Source organism: Anopheles cruzii, chromosome 2, assembly GCF_943734635.1.
Source record: "Anopheles cruzii chromosome 2, idAnoCruzAS_RS32_06, whole genome shotgun sequence".
Classification (NCBI taxonomy): Eukaryota; Metazoa; Arthropoda; class Insecta; order Diptera; family Culicidae; genus Anopheles; species Anopheles cruzii.
The window spans coordinates 7,607,973-7,627,606 of record NC_069144.1 but is presented as its reverse complement, the minus strand read 5'-3'; the positions used below and the strand labels follow the sequence as shown (position 1 = coordinate 7,627,606).

The 19,634-nt window shown below is 50.2% G+C and overlaps 1 protein-coding gene across 1 annotated transcript; it reads left to right on the top strand.

The window, feature by feature from the left end:
• Positions 1 to 8,128: 8,128 nt before the first annotated feature.
• On the top strand, positions 8,129 to 9,457 carry LOC128277327 (odorant receptor 67d-like). The gene is made up of 4 exons (XM_053015773.1): positions 8,129 to 8,365; positions 8,432 to 8,955; positions 9,022 to 9,211; positions 9,272 to 9,457. The coding sequence occupies exons 1-4, from the start codon at positions 8,129 to 8,131 to the stop codon at positions 9,455 to 9,457; spliced, it is 1,137 nt and encodes a 378-aa protein (XP_052871733.1).
• Positions 9,458 to 19,634: the final 10,177 nt, after the last annotated feature.

Below are 19,634 nucleotides of genomic sequence, written 5' to 3'. Positions count from 1 at the left end.
CCCAACACACACCGAAGTCCGCACAGGGCTGATAATATGACTAATTGGTGACGGAAAATGGGTGGACGGGCGCCTCACGCGATCGGTGGCGAGGAAAAACCAAGCGCTATCGATCATTCATTTTTATCACTTCACGCGAAGCCTCTCGGCGGAGCATTATTTGTGGGTTTGTTTTAGGTTTTGGTCCAATTTGGAACCAGCAGTTTTTGTTCCGGAATTCCGAAACTCTTACGAAGCAGCAAAAAATATTGTGACGTCAACGCAATGAACGTTTTGGAGATGTTGACTTGGGTCACTTTTGGTGAGGCGTCACAGTGTGGAAAGAAAATTTCGATACTAAGGCTACTACTCCTCGCGTCCATTACTTCGTTAAACGTTTACAGCTACAGAACCAAAACCTTAGTTTTGTTCAAGTCGAGAAAAGTTCACTTCCAAACCTACCAAACAGTTCTGTCATGTATGAACCTTGGTCGTTTAACGGTGCAGAGCCCTACTCAGAGGTTTTGACAGATGCAACAACTAAGCTACAAGGTTACAACATGTTTACATTTTTCGCTAACTTTTCGTTACATTACAAAAGGTTACAAAAGGTAGTATTACCCCGTTAGTCGCTCACCTCGGTGAGTGTTTTTCTATTGATTATCCACCCTTCCGTACAAAGGTTGCCAATGGATCCACTTTTTGCTTTATTTTTAGCTCAATACCCAGCTCAATTTCGGGGTTCTGCTTTCCGGTCCCGGCTTCTCAGTAGCCCGTTTCACACTTTGCTAATTGTTTGCCAGAAGCACATCGCATAATGTTTTCTGCTTCACTCGCAGCCAACTTTGACAACATTCGCCCTTTTGGGCGAGAAGCAAAACACATTCCTGAAACAATTACCAAGCGCGTCACTTGACGCCTGGGTCGGATCCCCCAACAACATATTGAAACAGTTGATTAAACCCATCCGGTGCAAGGCGACCTTCGCATATCAAAGTTTTGACGATGGGCAACCAACCGACCAACCCGAAACTTCCCGAAATGGAACATTCACCGGGAAAAGTATGACCCCCGCCCGTTTGTAGCGTCTTATTTCGCACACAGTCGGACACGTCCTCATAAGAACAATGGCGATCTTCCGTTTGATCTTGCGCCCTCCTGAGAGGTGCCAACTGATTTTAATAATAAACATCACCGTGAAGAATGCTGCCGCCGCTGCTTGATAAGCGGTTTATTAAATTCTCGACGTCGTCGCCCTCCCCTTCCGACCGGTCGTCCTCGTCGGGCCGGGCTCTCCTGCTAGTGAAAAGTTTTCGCCCAACTTTCTAATTAAATGAAAAGTGTTTTGCTGCGCGCCATACCCATCAGCGAGCGAAAGCATAAGATTTCCTCGGAATCAGACTTCCAACGGGGTGCCTGGGCCTCGGTCCGGGTGTCCGAAAAGCCATCGAGCACACTTTGTTTAATTAAATCAAGACACACACACGCCAGAACTCCAGCGCTTGACCCGCATTTACCGCAGAGCCGGGAAAGCGGGTGTCCTCGGTGAAAAGTGGCTTGTCCTGCGGTCAAAACTCATGAGGTGCAATGAGATTCACACCCAAACAACCAAATCCCAACCCCCAAAAAGTGTCCTTTAAATTGTTCGCTTTTTGTTTGGCTCGCCCCCGAATTGAGTGGTCGAAAAAGGATGCGATGACCAACTTCAAAGCGCTTGTCCAGCGGGCCGTGCCCCGAGGGCTGAGCAATTGATCCCATAAATCCTTGCCCACTTAGAATCCGCTCCGCATCCGTCGTCGTCGTCGTCGTCGACAAGGCTGTCAGTTTTCTGCTCACCGCCGGAATGCCCACCCCGGGGTCGTAAATTAAATTTATGTACTCAACGCGCGTCGGGCGAAAGGGGTCACTGTTCTCAATAACAGGCCCGTTCCGTGAGTTATAGAGTGCGTGATTTTTATTCGTATCCCGCAGGAAGGCCCGGCCCATCGTAAAACTACACCGCCATGTTTAACGTTCGACGGCGCGCTTCCGACCGAAGTGGGAGATAAAGCGCAGGATCCCGGGACCCCTTTCCAGGAGTCCTCCGGCGGGCGCACTGTGGAGGGACGGGACACATTTTAATGATGAACTCTCTGTGTTTATTGCGCCGACCGCTACTTTTTCCTCGTTTACACTGTGTGTAAACAGTGTGTCTGTAAATAGAGATTGCGGCTAACGTGAGCGTTTGGTTTCAGTTTTATGAAAAGTTGCAGGCTTCCGCCTTGAAACCATTTTTAATTTCATTCAAACATGTCGGTCAACCAATATCTCACAGTGGTTGCGTTGCGTCCGGTTCTCACTAGTTTATGCTTTCAACTCAGTGTGATAAATAATTAAAATGGAGACTTAAACATTAACTCGATTATGTACCGTACCCTTAATAAATACTCCGCTACGACCTTGACAAAGGGGATTCGACTTGATTTGAGAGATGACTAATCTTCATTTTTTGCCATTTTGGACATTTACCATATCAAAAAACGGGAATAGAAATATTTGGTTAAATCAATAAACAAAGCTTAGCTTGAGCATCGCTTGAGCCATAGTCAGAAACTAAATACTAAACCCAACCCCAGGAGTTGCATTCTTAGCGAACCGAGCGCCCAGAGATGGCGGCCACCACTTCCGTCATTAAATTATGCATTAATCCACACTCAAATGCTTCGCCGGTCGGGCGAGTGTATGGAAATGCAGCTGAGAGCCCCTTCTCGCGGCACGTGACCCAAGGACGACCCACGGTGCGAACGAGCTGCACACTTACATTGCTCACATTTCTCTTCTTCCTGTTGTAAAGCTTTCCGGTTTTATTTCCTGCTCCGTGGCGGTCCTTGGGTGGGTGTTATCTTTGGCTCGCGCACTGGGTGAAGCGTAGACACATCCTGCGAATCGGTGGCTGGCTTTCGGTTTATGGGCTCCAATCTTTTCAAATACAAAACACCACAGCAACGCGGCGGCCGCATATAACCCCTAACATCCCGCCCGAGCCCGAGCTAGACGAGGTTGCGGATTGGAGGTTGTTTGGAAATGAAATAAATGTACCACATACCGATCCGTCGGGGGCCCGAGAAGGGCCCAGAGAATAGGGAGATAGTTCTACGCTTTCGTCCTTTTTTTTCGGGGCCGGGCTAAAACCAACGATAACAGTGGTCCTTTTACATACCGAAACATACCATCGCCGCCGCCACCACCACCACCACCGCCAGCACCGAAACACGAAAAAGGACATCACGATCAGCTGCGGCGGTGGCCGAGCGAAAATGACGGGGCGCTTGTAATGAATGATAACGAGATTCCACATTTTACTGCCCGGCCCCTGCTTAGTTTGTATCGCGCCGTGGCCTTTACTGCCCTTCACCGCGCGCGCTTAGCTGGGGATAAAACCGATCCCTACCACGGTCGACACCAGACTCCCGCCCCCCTCTGCACGAGGTGTCACATTCTCCCGCGTGCCATCCCTGTCGCGGGTCGCGTTTCCTTTTCACCACGCGCATTGTACCGATGGCAGGCGGAATCGGAGGAATGTTGAGGCCAAATGGGAAAAGAATAAAACTTATCAGCGGCAGCTCTCGGCCAGCTCGGATCGGGGGGGGTTGTAAAAAAGCGCCCGGAGTGGGCACATAACCGAATCGAAATGGAGGTACCGCTCCAGCGAGCGATGGCGATGAAATCATTTGAAAATATTTTTCCCGTTTTCCTGCCGAGCGCCAATGGAAGATAAATTTTTAGAGTCTCTCTGTCCTTCGCTCTCTCTCCGTCTCTCTCTCTCTCTTTCGATTCCCCCTTGGTACGAGATTTACGATCTGGCCGAGAATGCATCGGGATTTGGCGCCCGGAATGGTCGAGAAAGCGCCCGGAATGAGTAGCAGTGGCCACAAAGCGATCGTCACGTCGAACCCGGTGGCCACTCGCAACTCGCGGTCGAATAGTTTTCGCCTCCCCCCCCCCGACCCCTGCAAATCGATGATGGGTCTGAAATGGGGCGTGCAATAATATAAAAATCCGTTGCACTTCGCACTCGAGTGGAGTTTGGAGAAAGTTTCGGCCACTGGCTTCATCCACGGCTGGCGGTCCGGTAGCTGCCAGTCCGATAAGCATTCGGTGCTCTTGGGGAAAGCTTTTTATAGTTTACGTGAATGAACGCATAATTGGTGAAACTATTATTTACTTGCCATCGAGTGACTTTCGAGACGAGTTTCGGGTGCACATTCGAAAGCACAACGGGAATATAAATTGTGAAGCATTATTCTTTCGGTCAAGAGTCGTTAAAGTTCACTCTTCTTCGGTCGCTCCGCAGTTCGCACTGCAGCAACGACGGGTCCGAACAGTTCAATGTGCCAATTATGTATCAATAGTAGTCTAAGTTTCTAAGGTTCTGTAGTATCGTCGAGGCACATAACAAACTCTAAGCAATATTCATTCAAAAGGCATTCAATGGAGCTGCTTTTGAGGTGTTTCTTCAACTTTTGTTATAAAATGGACATCTTTCTTCATAAGGATCCAATTCCATACAAACTGAATACTGATGAAGGCTAAATGAAAACATTATGGAAGTCAAAAGAAACGTTCATTACGTTTTTACATTACAGTAGAATTGGAATCGCATTTGAAACCAATAGTCTCTACGTTTAATCAAGAATTTAATTTACAAAATTCATAAATTAGCCGGAGCTTTTCAATATCGGTTCAATCGCTCCGCCGCCATCTTGGGAACACAAAAACAATGGACCCAACATTGCTGCACGCAAACACTGCCACAGGAACCCAAAAAACGGACACCTTTGGCAATTAAATTCCATCCGGATCCAATCCGGAGATGTCGCCCGATGTCACACCCGCAAATAATTCCTCGAGCCCTCGCGAGCCATCGAACCGAGCGTGTCCCGAATGCCTCGACGGCCGCACGTGCCGCGGAGCGTGATCTCTCCGGTGGCGTATCATCCCCTAAAGAAACCATCATCACGGAAAACAAGCCGCCCGATTGGATCCCGATAAGGGTGTGACACTCCTATCAAGCACCGAACCGTTAGCAGCGGGGAGTGCTGGGCCCAAGACAACCACTAATGGACAAAAGACCAAAAAAGACTAGTTTTATACAAATCTCTACTACGTACCTTCTACGACTTCATCCGGCGTCGCTGCTGGAGATGATTCTAATTAAATTGCTAAACTTTTTGTCACCAAGAAGGTGCCGTGGTCTGTGTCTATCGCTCCAGCCGCAACAAAGAACGAATGGAACAATCCAAGTCGAAGAAAGCCGGCAGCCGGGAGTCAGCCGGAAGTAGGCTGCTGCTGGAGAAGGTTCGCTTTCCGGTTTTCGCTGCTCGTGACGTTCCTCAGTCCTAGCGACCTGTCCAACCACTCTGATGATGATGATGATGATGACGATGGACCATGGATATCTTCCGGCTCCGTTAAGACGGGAAACGCCGAGGCCGAAACGGCACAAAGATGAGTTAGATAGATTGAATCGTTTCCGTTCTTCTTTTCTTTTTTGGGTGGATAGCCTGCCCTTATCCACCCCGTTGTGGCCAGGGATTCCATCTGATTGGGTAGCTTTTGTGCCGATTTATCTGGTGCCGGACCCGGTGTGCAAACACACACCCGCGTCCTCAGTCTCAGGCGCCGGAATGGTACCAGCAGCGACCGGTGCGCCCACGGTGCACTCTTCCGGGCCCCTCTCTAAGGAGCTCTTGAATCCACCATCCAGCCAGCCAGCCAGCCGGCACAGTCCCAGGCCATTATTTGCACTTCGGTAATCCACTTAGCCGTCCCCGGTTTGAGGTCGGCCAGCGAGCGAGCGCGCGATGCTCCTGCCAGCTCGGCTTCATCCGGTGCTGCAACCGATGCGCCCCAAAATGGCGGAAATGTGCCGCTTCCTGTTGGATCGGTGTTACACCACCACGACACCACGTTATGATCCTGTCGAACAGACACCGAAAGAGATGACGGCACAATGGGGGAGCACAATCGGGAAGCAATAGAAAACTTTGCACATTTCGCTCCACAATGGGGTGAAAGTTTATGGGTTGACATTTACAAGAATAGGGCGCTGGTTGGTGAGCTACAAAATCGAGAATCGGTTGCCACGTCACCCGTTGTGTACTTTGTCAACCGGTTTTGTCGAACGCGCGAATGTTTCAAAATCAATCACCCAGTGCATGGCACAGAGACTGTTCCGATTTGTTCCGACCATCAGGTAACATAAAGTTAATAATCTAGCCTCGGATTCAGCAGTTGATTATAGTTATTTAATGTTTGTTCGCCATTTGGAACCAATTTTCTTGGGAAACGGATTTCGTTCTTTCGCCCGCCTTAAATCGGTTTCATAGCAACCGGGAGCTGCTGAGCCTTACCGCGCTGATCCGCTGCACTGCACGCTGACCGCAACCGCGGGAGCGAACCGCGTTTCCGTACGAACGGACAAGCTGTCGTGGTTTTCCCGTAGTGAGAAAAATAGAAACGCCGGAGCTAAATTCCAACAAAAAAAACCAACACCACCACCACCATAAACCGCTTCCGGGATCCGTGTTCCGGGTTCCTGGTGAGGCGGGTCGAAGGCAGCAGTATTTTTCATCACACTAACCCCACGCCCACGGAGATGGCGTGGCGCGGAACCTCAGGCACAGGATTTGCGATGCCGGGTCACCGGATGCCGGGTCTGAAGATTGTTGCTAGCTTCCTTCTTGCTTCCGATTTTAGCATCAAAGTAAGGGCCGTTTCATAACTCCTAAGCCCTGGCAACTCCATTTTCCGACCAAAGAGGCAATTCTCGGTTGGCTACGCTGCAGCTATTACGGTACCGAGATACGGTACCGACTCCGGTGGCACATTTTTAACGTCATTTTTTTACGTAATATAGAGAGCTGAGCCGCTCCGACGGCGGATAAGCCCCGCGAGTCCGATGTAACTGGATCACCGAGCTCGAGGACCTCCGGGAGCACTTCCCGAACCGGGCGCGACAACTCCAAGCCGTTCAAAGTTGGCCCATTTCAAGATTTCGCGCTGCTCTGGGAATTCTGGGGTTCCACGTGGCGTCCGCTGAATTTCCGGTGTTTGAAGTGTTCGATAAATATGAGCCTACCAGTTTTCCTAACCAACCCCCTAAAGAGGCAAGAAGGCTGATAATAAGCAGACCGGGCGCCGTCCCAAGTCTCGCCGTCCAATAATTAAAATGAGTGCTCACTCCGTCGGCGCTTGGGTGGGTTGTCATAAATTATGCTACTCACGAAGCCCCGTGCCCCGTAAGCGGCTCGAGTTATGCTTTCAATTTTCTTAATTGCTGCGTATCGATGACGGGTTCAAGGGGTTCGGTGGCTTTACGAGTGACACAAGGCGCCGGTGAGCTGAGTGAGCATAAATGCTGATGCGAGAGCATTGAAGCAAATTTGTGATACCTTGCGGCGGCGAGGCATTATCATTCTCAGCTCCTAAAACCACTTTGAGCCCCACGTAACTAATGTCACACAGAGAGTGAAAGTAGTGCGAAAATTGGGGTGTCTCCTATTGCGAGCACTTCACTAGACAGATATTTCGTAGGCTTCGAGCACCTAGCTTAACCACATAAATTCACCAGCCGAAAGCCGGCAGCCAAAACTGCGCAAAGTCATAAACTTTAACCAACTTTTGCGCGGCACTGTGTAAGCACCGCGCTGCGTGTCCGATGCGTTCCGCAAGGCAACGAAACTCCTCGACCGATATGTCGTTACTAAGCCGACTGTCAGAATTGACTGTCGTGCCTATTTGCAGAATGAAGCAAAATCCCTTTTTGTTGGGAAACTCTGTTAAGAGGCTTCGATTCTCGTCTCAAGAAAAAGTCGTTCTTTTACTTTTCCTGACGGGCACTTTTACTGACCATTTTTTGTAATACTACCGCGTGTCCTTCAGAATGCTATTCCAATCGATACGTTCTTGATACTTTTTGTTCACCAACGAACGCCAGCCTTGTATGAAAGATTCAACACAGCTCCTTAGCAGCGTAATTATGTTAATTAAGCAAAACATTTGCATCACTTCACAAAGAACCATAATTATCGGAAGGCACTTAGAGTGTAGTGGGTCACAAAGGTCTCTGGTGGCCGTTCGTTAGTCGAAATCGGACGTTCGCCACAGAATGAAGTTTGCTCGGTCGGTCGATCTGTACATCTTCAACCTCAACTACCTGCGCTGGTGGGCCAACTTTCTCGGTCTGGACATCATGACGCCCAACTACAAGCCCAACATACGCACGTATCTGGGCATGGTTGGAACGTCCGTGTTTTTTTTCGGCGGACCCTACACCGTCTGGTACTATTGGGCCAACTGGATCAAGCTGATGGAGTCGGCCGCCGTCTACGGATTCGTCATTCAGGTTCAGCACACAGCGGCCGTCTTGCCATTCGACTTCTTCACTTGTGTCCTACTCTTGTGTACGTAGGGTGTGGCGAAGATCTACACAGTGGTCCGCTACCACGGGTTCTTCGTCATCATGTACGGTCGGTTGGAGCAGTTCCACCGTGAGCACGGCCAGCACCGGAAGAATAATGCCACGCTGCTGCAGAACATCCACCGAATCCATCAATTGTCGAAGCTCATTTCGGCGCAGTACGCGATCGCGATGATCGTCTTAAGCCTTGTCCCGATCGCGTGCTACCTGATGAACGGTGAAGCGGAGCTCCCAACTGCCATGCTGGTCCCGTTCACGGATCCCAGCGTTCCGTGGCATTTTGCGCTCAACATGGTCGGCCAGTACTATCTGATGTTAGCGGCGTGGGCTGGGTTTTCTGCGTCGGAAAGTGTGATCCTGCTGTTTGTGGCAAGCCTGGCCGGGTACGCCGATGTACTGAAGAACACGGTCGACGAAATGAATGGCGCGCTGGTTCAGGTTGGGCACGGGAAGGATCGTACCGAGGTCCGCCGGAAGCTGCTCGAGATAGCCCGACTCCATCAGCGTGTCTTGGAGTTAGATTAGCAGAGAACGTAGCCTGGACGGTGCGGCTGGACTAATTCTTTGCCCAAATCTTCCAGATACGAGCACGATCTCGAGGAGCGCTACTACCTCAACAACTGGGTCCAGGTATTCTCGTCGGTATTCACGCTCACGGGCGCCCTGTTCCACTGTCTGTTCAGTCGGCAGTTTTCGATGTACACCCTGGCGATGGCTGGTGTGACGCAACTGTTCGAGCTCTGCCTCCTGGGGACCATTCTTAGCATCAAGGTTCGTTACACGGCAGAAGTACTCCTGGAGGCGGTTAGTCATCAAATCTCGCTCTTGCAGAACGAAGAAATTGAGTCCTCGTTCTACGACAGCCTCTGGTACCTGATGGACCGCTCGGAGCAGCGCACCTTCCTGATCTTGTTCCACAAGAGTCAGCATGCGATTGAAATGACCATTGCCAGCATGGCTCCCCTGAACATTGTCACGTTTGTGTCGGTGAGTTCTGGCCGCCGGATCTGCGCCTAACCCGACCGATGCTGATGACGGTGACGGTGGTTCCATTTGTTGTAGATATTGAGAAAAATCTACGCCCTTGCCATGATGCTCCTGAGCTTCTTTGAGTGACTCGCTTCGGGGTGGACTTCGGGGTTCTCACCTCTAAGAAGGCACCAAGCACAAAAATGCTGTGCTGCACGTTGTGATCTTCATCACAAAATATCACATTCATTCTAGGTAATTCTTGAGATCTGTTGGCAGATAATGATGGCTGGCTACTGCACGGACGATAAGAAGGGATTTACTTTCTGGCAACACTTTTCACCATTGTGGCACCATTTATTCGACATCCTAATGAGCTTCGGCGCGTACGAGTGTGCACGTTTGCAAATAAAACACTTTACTAACACCCAACCCGAAGAGAGAGTGTGCGTCCGTGGAGACTTTTTGTTGTTATCTTCGCATCTTAATTATGCATTTTGCGCCCAACGGAGCGGGGCCAAGTCAATGGCGGCCCGGCGGTGACCCCGAAACTATGCTGCCGCCTGGGCAAAGGATTGTAAGTGGGATAATGGGTTGGCCGGGGTGTTACGTTTAATTATCCAATACACTCGGCAAGCCCGGAACGGAACCGGAACTATCAGGAAATTGCCGCTAGATTAAGCGCGCGCCCACACAACACAAACACAGCGACCCGGTTCCGTGTCCTGCAGAAGCACACTCAGCGAGCGAGGATCTTCTGCTTAATCGAGCGTCGTCGGCGAAGCAAATAAAATGCTAATTCCTTTTTTTTCCCCGCAGTTGCCGTTGTTTGTTTGGGTCACCGGTTCCACCGGGAAGTTGGGTCCACGTGACAGCATCAGGAAGCCAGTGGTGGCAGATGATTGCTCGTGGCCCCCAACACGGGCAGCTAAAGCGCGGGCCATTACTGCAAATTAAAACTCGTAAGCTCTCTCGAGAGGGCTCGAGAGTTCGAGGAACCGGAAGCCCTCTGAACCAATGGGCCTGAATGGTTCAAATTTTTTCCTCTTCCCAAACAAATAGTGTCCATTGTGTTCGTCACCGGTTTTTATCTGCGGCGAAACCGCACGCAACAATCGAAAGATGCGATGGGCGCACCCTCCCGAAGAAGCCCGGGAATCGTACGCCCTCGGGTTTTATGATTATGATGTTTACACGGACACAAATTAACTGCCTCTTTTTCGGGGAACCGTTTCCCGTGGACCTCGGCAAATCTCGGCTCACGGCTCAGTACAAATATTATTATTTTTTAATGCTACACATCGTGACAATTATCCGTCCGCGCTCGTAAAGCGCACATCGTGCTGTGTGACTTCGAACGGGAGCGCCAATTGCGTTATGGCTCATTATTTGTGCCATTTTTTGGTCCATCTTTAGGCCATTATGGTTTCGCGCGTTTTTTGGAGGACTTTTTTTTCGTCTTCGCCGAACACTAATGCACGCAGCCGATAATTCATAAATGTCATCAAGGATGGCGGCGGCGCAGATTGCGTACTGACGGCGTCATTCAATTTCGCTCGACAATAATGGCGGTGCTGAGTTGACAGAACGTGGCTGGAGAGAAAAACCAAAAGAAGCATCATTCGAACTGTCTCCGCGGCCGAGTTATTCATTCTTTCTTTTTCGAAACCATCTCTCTCTCCGGCTCTTTCGTGGATCTCTTTACGATCCTGTTTCGCGTACCGGTTCCTTTTCCGGTGTGTAATAAAATTTTATGTTGATTGAGAGTGCAAAATTTAAATCCACCCACCGAAGGCGAAGGCCTCGCGACGGCCGACATCGTTGTCGTCGTCGGTCGCCAAATGAGATGAGCGAGTGGATTAAGATGGTGCCTTCGGTGTTGGGCACTATGTGTGTGTTCGCCATTCGGTTCGCCGTTTTCCGGTTTTTGCTGCCATCTTCGGTTAATGCTGCCCAATTTTTTTCGCAATTTGCCTCCGCCTTTGCTGGTCTTTTATTAGCTTCCTGAGCCGTTCGTGATGAGATTATCGATTTTATTAGCTGATAGGTGACTGTGTGTCTTTTGCGCAGCGATTGCGTAACCTGGGTCTTGTGGGAACTGGGTTTCGAACCTTCTCTTTCCAGATTTAACAAAATTGTTATTAACAGCAACTTCGTGGGATTTTTTGTTGCCATTCACCCGGCTCGAGTATACATTACTTTTTGCTCGCCAGGGAGGAGACGTAATCAGGGACAAAACCGCAGTAGGGTCGGGTTTCACATCGGTAAAATCGGGTGCTAACTTGCTGCACGGCTCATTAGCCGTGGCCCCGCCGAAAATCCCAATCGCGACGGTCGGCTTTGGAGCTTTTGTAAAGTTCTCCTCGAATTGGGTCCAAAAACATTCGCCAAAAATCAACCCAGGCTTACGGTGGCCGGTTGTTCATAAATCTTCATTGGCGTCAAACCGGAAACCGGTCGTACCACGGAACACGGACGCCCCGTGTCCGCTGCCAATCGGCCAATGATAGATTGTGTGCGGGATGCGCAGCATCAGCACAATCCTCGTATCAATCAATGGCGATTATCGGCGAATCGACCGGTTCCCGATCTCTGACAGCACGCTCTCTGTTACAGCGCCTTTCATCGCCGGTTGAGGCGGGGATCCAGCGTCCGGATCCGGCTTCGCAGGTCCTTGTCACACAAAGTATCGGCCCGAAAATCCGTACCCATCCCATCCGGTAAGCCTTTGTTTGAAGGAAACCGTAGGATGAAAAATGATCAGCACTATTTCCTCCCGGGCCGGACCGGAAGCCGGTTTACGGTTTTCCACCGTACGACACAGACCTAGATGGTCCGGATGACGTTTTAGTTTTGCCTTACGCTGTGAGCAAACTTAAAACCGAATCCATCGTCAATCCGTTCGCCCAAGGAGATGACTTCCGGTCGTCTTCGAGGGCTTTTGATAGCGTCACAATCCCCAGCGCCTTAAAATCTGTGGATACTCGTTTCCGGCCCGGGGGCATACACGACGCAGCACAATTTGTCTTTCCGAATGGACCCGTCGTCCCGGTGTCGTGAATGGGAGAAAATAATTAAAAATGAGTACTACACGGACCCACACACGACGGGTTGCTGGTGCGCCGTTCGTCAGCACTCCACTCGACGCGATTAATCAACCGTGCTGCTTACTTCGTACTTGGTAAACAGGAAACCGGCCCAAGCGCGAGCTCCGGATTCACTCCGCGATCGGACGGATGGCTGCTAAGGGGGTTTCACCACCAAACGCATTACAAATGGCAGCGTATGATCATCTCCATCACCGAGCAGAGCGGCAAGTGGAAAAAATGCGAAACGAAACGAAACGAAAATTTCCTCTCTCTCGGAAACACAAACAATCGGCCAAACAAACCGGCAACGCAAACAGCGACGCCGTCTCGACGTCGTCCTCGTCCTGGTCGTCGCCGGCGTGCAGATGAGAAAGCAATTCTTCAGCGCCCGACGATGACGATGTCATTTCGCAAAACATCGACCACGGCGAGCGGGAGAGGATGGGAGGGAAGCTAACGAAGCGTTTAAAGTAAATAGGCACGAGGACCGGAGGGTCGCTGGGGGCTTGGTGTGGTTTAAATTTTCTTATTATCTGGCTTAGTTTTATTCATTAAAATTCGGCGTCCGCTCTTGTGCCAGCCAAAGGAAGTGACAGATTTGTTTCGTCGTCCTTTTTCGTCTGGCTTATAAATTATGTACCTTCGAAAGTGACGGGAAAGTGCAAAATGCTGATGTATCTTCGTTTAACAGTATTTTCGCTTCGCCCGACTCAAAGATTAATGGTTTCTTGGACTCACACGGACGATAAAGAAAATGACTAATCCCCTCACCGGTGTAAATCGTTACAAGAGCACATGTTTTATGGGTCCTATGGCCGCACTCGAAGCGAACGACATGCACTTCTCACAAAATAAGCCCCAGATCCCTGGTCGGGTCACATTTTGCTGACAAGCAAAACTACTTCCATTGGGTCCAGTTTGTGGTTCCGACGTTCCGAAGTTCCGGAACCGAAATCTGAGTCGGGAACGGGGCAGGCAGGCAGGCAGGCAGGCAGTTACCACCGGTTCATAAAAAGCACGGCACAGGCCAAACGGTGAGCGAACCGAAAAAAGGAAACTTTGTCAGTCGTAAAAGTATACGATTATTTCACGGTCAGCCAACAAACGGCCAGGTTCGGCATGCCTCGGACCAGTGGCCAGCGTAAGAAACAGTGGAAACAAATACAGGAACTAACGCCGGTCGGGGCACTTCTTTGAAGTCACCTCGGGGGGAAAGCCGGGGCTAAGAATGGGCCAGCCCGGGCCGTGTGTTTGACGATGTACGATTGTTAAAGTTCCCCACCAAAGGGAAAGTCTAACACCGTAAAGATCAGCAACATAAGCTTTGTGGCCTTTCGGTACCTTTCTTCTTTGGGGCTGGGACTGAACCGCCCGCCATTGAGTGTTGTTTTCGTTTCTTTAACAAATTTAGAATCGCCGTGAAGAAGTCGGAACGAAGGCATAAACACGTTCGCCGGGTTGCGGCCAATCTTAGGTTAATCTAGCATCTTCTCGGCTGCCGGGGTTGCCCCGGGGCCAATGTTTTAGAATTGGGCCATTTTCAGGGGATAGCTTTCTTGGAACAGGCAAATCATTCAGATACTGCGCCTCACGGACTCCATTGAGGAGAAGTCCGGTTCCTGCACCAGCTGGTAAAACCGCAATTTAAATCACCATCAGTCGGCTCGTGATGTTTAATATTCGTCATAAACGGCAACCCCAAAAGGAGGCCCGTTAAAACGAAGGTCCTGAAGTGACATCAATTTGATGGTTACAGCAGCACCGGCATTTTAAGTACAAAATGCCAAACTCCTATTGCTTCGACTCATCATCAGGTGGTTCGGTTCGCGCTCACCAACAAACATATCGATAGCGGCGTAATAGCGCGGGACACACCCGAACTCAACCGATCAGAATCAAACGTCCGCTAACAGCATTAGAATTCCGGGCCGCAGCCTTTGCCGTGACTCGTTCCGGAACGGTGTTTAATATTCAATCGAATGTTATTCCGAGAACCATCCTTCCCACCGAAGCCACGCCTGTCACAAGGCGTGTGAAACGAACCCGCGCGTGTGTGTGTGCAGCTCGACACAATTAAATCATGCTGCGCTTTTAAGCTAGAGCAACACGGACTAGAGCGGACTGGGAACGGCAGGATGGCATGCGTTAAATTCAATTTATTCGAAACACCGACTGCAGTTTCGCAACGCCTGGCCGGGTGCATCAATAATGCAACGTTTGTGCAGGGCGCTCTGCCGAGCCTTCAGTGCACGGCCTGGTGCATCTTCGTGCAGTTGGAAAACCCGGCTGAACTAGTTTGGCAAACAAAAACTTGCTTCGCACTCTGCAGGACTCGCACTCTGCGGCTCCGGGTGCCATTCTTCGCGTCGAAAGGTGTCAAACTAATTCGTATTCGCTGACGACCCAAGCGCGAACTGTTGAAATGGAATTCAAATCGAGTGGTGCCGAGTCGAGTGGAAGAATCCAATTTAGAGGGACTGTTAAACGCCGAAACACACTTTGCCGATTTGATTTTAATAGGCTTGCGTTCAACTCAACCAAACTATTGCCGAACTGTAATAAAATTCGAAATAAATCTGAGAAACTCAAAAATAATGATATTAAAAATTGAACTTGAAATCAATAAAAGTTGTTCCTGTAACGTTCTCAGGAATTACCCCTTTGGAATCGCCCGTTCCGATTACCTTTTTCGGTGGCCCGATTCTTCGAACTCACAAGCCCGTCCAATGTAACACATCAACGGAACACTAATTAATTATCAACCTCGTTGGGTTTCGCCACTCGCCGCCACCAGAAACGGGGCCGAAACGGTGCAAGTGCAACGGAACGGTAAATTAATTCTCACAATTCGCGAACTTAACGTGCCACAAAAGTTACCATTTACCCACCGACCAGAACCCCGACGGACCGGAGATTTCAACCCGATTGATTGGGGTGGAATTTTACGCATCGTTAGCGCATGTCACCACCGTTGGCGCACTCTGGTTCACCGCGAGCATAATTTGTTGGCACTCAACGGAACTTGTTGTGGACGGCCACGGTGGAATGGTTGCGACATCGTTGCGACAAACCGTGTTTGCTCCGTCCGGATGCCAATTTCTTTCGCCGGCACGCGACACTCGGCCGGCCGGGTTCATTATTTAACCACTAAAGGCGCGCGCGATTTATGTTCAATTTGTTGTCACGTTGGAAATTAATAAAGGCCGGTGTCGGCGGCGATCGATTCAATGCGGACACAAGACGGTTCGGGCCGCCATTGGAAGTAGCCACTGGTCGGTCGCCAGGACGCGGCCAGCCCTTTCCGAGCAAAACATTGAAGCAATAAATCTAGCACGCGAAATGGGCATCGGCCAATCTCTTCGCTGGTCCGCGGCGCTGGGCTTCTGTTTTAAGGTACTTCAAGGAGCAGCAACATAAAACACATTAAATAAACCTCACCACGTCGCTCACGGTGGCGAGGATTCGTTGGATCCTTGTTGAAACTAATTTTCGTTCCTGTCCCGGCTCGGAACTCGGTCTTACCCCGGAATCGGATGGCGGGAATGATTGTGTTGTGTCGTTGCGAAACGATCGCCAAACACGTATCGTCATAAAATTATGCAATTGCGGGCGCCACATATGAACGATGAGTCCGTTTTATACTACCCGTTATTTTATTGGCCACCCCGAAACGACCGTTGGCTACGGTGTTCGCCGGAACCCGGCGAACAAAAAAGAAAACGCGTTGTCCAGTCGTGATTGACAGACAGTTTTAATATTTCACTCACAAAGCAACTAAAACAAGGGCTCTCTGCAAATAAATCAGCTACTGGCGGGATTCGATTAAAATCATAATAAAGTGATACGCGAACGGACAGTTCGCGATGGCGACCGCATGATTGGCAAAGCAAACCATAAAATGTGTCCACAAAAAGTGCGTTCCGGGCGCACTGATTTGTGGCCTTCTTTCCAGGGCCCGAATCAGAACGAAACAATCAACCTTCAGCCCGGGACTACATTATGCATTCGGGCGGGATTCGGACTGGTTCGGTGTAGAGAAAAACACTCAAAACGGCAACAAAAAAAACGGAACGAAAAACAAACCGAACCGGGGAAAGGGATAATGAAATGGAGAGACGGATGGAGCGCCGAATCGGATGACCCAAGCATTAGCACTGCCAAAGCCGTCACCCCAAGGGCGACAGCTGCAGCTCATCCATTAAGTGAATTTATGGTCCCGGCTGGCCCTGCCGCCCTTGACCGGGGTCAAAATTTTCCAGAATGTTAACTCGCGGTCCGGGCCCGGGCTCAAGAAAGTCGCCTGCCGACGACGACGCCAGCAGCATCCGCCACGCAACGCTTGTTTTCTTGTCGTCGCCGCCGATCGATCGATTGATGCTCGCGCTGTCGTTGTAAGATGTTGAGTAAATGGGACATGCTCCACTTTTCCCGACGTCGGTCTGGTTTTGCACAATCGGCATCAACGAGTGCAACGATTTTTTAAAACCCTGTTTAATTATTTACCGCCACCAAAGATTTCGCACTTCAGTTGAGAATTGAGAAGGAAGCTGAGAGCCTCCTTCGATTAGCGTTCCATCTTCTCAGGCGAACAACACTGTGGCTCAACCGTAATGTGACAAATTTGACATTTGCACCCTTCAACGGGCTGCTGCGACCAAGAAAAGTGTCTTCGTTGCGCGGAAAAATATGCAGAAAATCTAAGGCCCTCGCATTAGCCTAGAAAAACAGGATTCGCCCGACAATGGAGTCATTCATTAGCAATAAGCTGGAGTGGGACTCTGGGCGCTTGACAGAATCAACATCACTCATAATAACGCGCTTCCTTCATCATGCTCGCGCTCAAGAGGAGCATTTGGCACCTCGCGGCCCAGCGAGTCGCGCATGGTCCGTGCTCCTTTCTCCCGTTATCGTGTTTTTTTTTTTTGCTACTCAAGGACCCTTCAAGGAGCTACTTCCCAAAGATTGCACTCCACCGTCGCGGGCCCTGGCACGAAAAAGGGGGGACGGAATAATGATACAATAGATTAATCTTGGCGCAGGCGAAGGGTGCAAACTCCAACTCGCGGAAAGAGAGAGAGTGATTGCTGCGCGCTGCAGATTTTCCTCCAAAGGAAACGCAGGCGAAGGCGGTAATGTAATGCAGTTTGGCCAACTAGGTCACGCCGAGAATCCGAAGGCCCGCCGCATAGAAATATGATAATAGAATAAATGTTTGTGATAAATGTATTTCTATCGCCACACAAAAGAGCGACCCACACAAGAGCGTTGTCTTCAAGTGGCCCGCACTGTATTTATGTGTCGAAGGCCGAGAACCTTGCCGCCACCGCCGGTGGCAGCGATGCCATTTCCAATGCACCGCACTCTCGCCCGCCACCGACACCGAATGAGGTGGAATAAAATATGCAAAAGGATATTTATTTGCTCCGGCGCCGCACCTCATGCATTGTTTCCCGTGTGTGTGTGTGTGTGTGAACCGGAGGTGTCGGGGTTGTCGGGCCACCGGAAGAGGAAACGCATTGCATCCGGTCGATGCAACGTCGTTTAGCACACAGCAGAGCGTTGCTCGAAACGATCGCTTGTCACGAACCACAACCAAGGGTGGCACCAGGACGGGCAATCCGGTGGCTAATATGGCTTGAAATGGCTTATTTGTGCTGATCGATGGCGTTCGGGAGTCGGCAGTCGAGAAACGGAACCGGAATGTTAATGTAAAGTCCTGAAAAAGGATAGGTCTTACAACTTTTATTACAGAATTCTTCGTTCAAGACCAATCAATAATTTCCAATTAATAAGCAGAAAAAATATTTTATTTTTAAATTACACATAAACGATCATCAATATCCCTTTCAAGATCCTTTTTCTACGTCGTTCCTGGGTCTCAAATAAAACACTTCCAAAACAATCGATCCAAAAGTACTGAGCTTCGATCGAACTAATTAGTGGACCTCAACTCACTGTCAACAGTTCTGGGAACATTTATTTATAGACCCCAGTTACGGATCACTTCCCAGTCTCAGGTCGTTAGATTGATAGAACTGAAACAAAACTCCCCAGCGGTCCCATAGTGGTCCCCCCGGCAAAGCATCACGCGCTCGGCACGGAAATATTGAAATTTCAATTACTCCACCAGACTTCCGTGGCGCTTGGCGTAATTATTGCGGCGGAAATGGGCCCCGCCGCGAGGAAGGAAACGGAACGGCGAGCCGGCACACGGAAATAGAGTTCACAGACACTTTAACACGCACGCCATTAGAGTGGGCCACACATACCCTGAGAGCATATGATCCCTGATTGGTGTGGCATTTGCGGCCGGCAGGCAAAAGTTCTGATCAGAAGATCCGGATACCCGCAAATGAGCATACTTTGAACTTGCTTCGTCACCCGTCGCCGTCAGAGAGGGTCCTTAGGGGGGGGGGGGGGGGGGAAGACGGAAAAGTATGTCAAAGTGTCTTGCGATAGTTTTTCGACATTATTTACAAACTCGTAGCAATTAGCAAAGAGTTATTCTCGCTCACACACACGTACGCCTCGGACGGGCGTCATGCTCCGAACTTTATGGCCGTTATTCTCATAACGGGCGCCGATAAACATGGTTGACGATGATGTTTAGATCACCCCGTCCCGGGCAGGCGTCCTGATCCCGGTACTGCCGCTCCCGGGTTGAGTACAATAATAAACATCCGTCCAGATGTTTGCCTTTGCGGAGCGCAAGACGTGACTCGAGGAGGTGCGGCCCAGGAAAGGGGCCCCGCGGTGGTGGTGCTAAAGTTGTAGAGCACACGCACTCGGGTGGAAGAGTAAATATCCGGCACATCATACATTCCGTAATAACCTGGCATTCATCATGTGAATTTTAAATCTCTCACCTCGCCGGGCCGGTGTAACGGAACACACTCGCCCATCGAGGGGCCAACATCGGGGGCCGCTGGCCCATTTTTCCCCCCCCAGGCAGACCAGATGAGGTGGCAATAAATAGCAACCACCTGCCAACGTACCCGCGCGGAAGCTAATGGATCGTAATCATATCACCGCGCGTGGGCACGATCGGTCCGGGTCCCGGCGATCCATGATCCAACTACTACCATGATGATGATGGGGCGAATGGGGCAAATAATCAGTGGCTAATGGAATGCTGC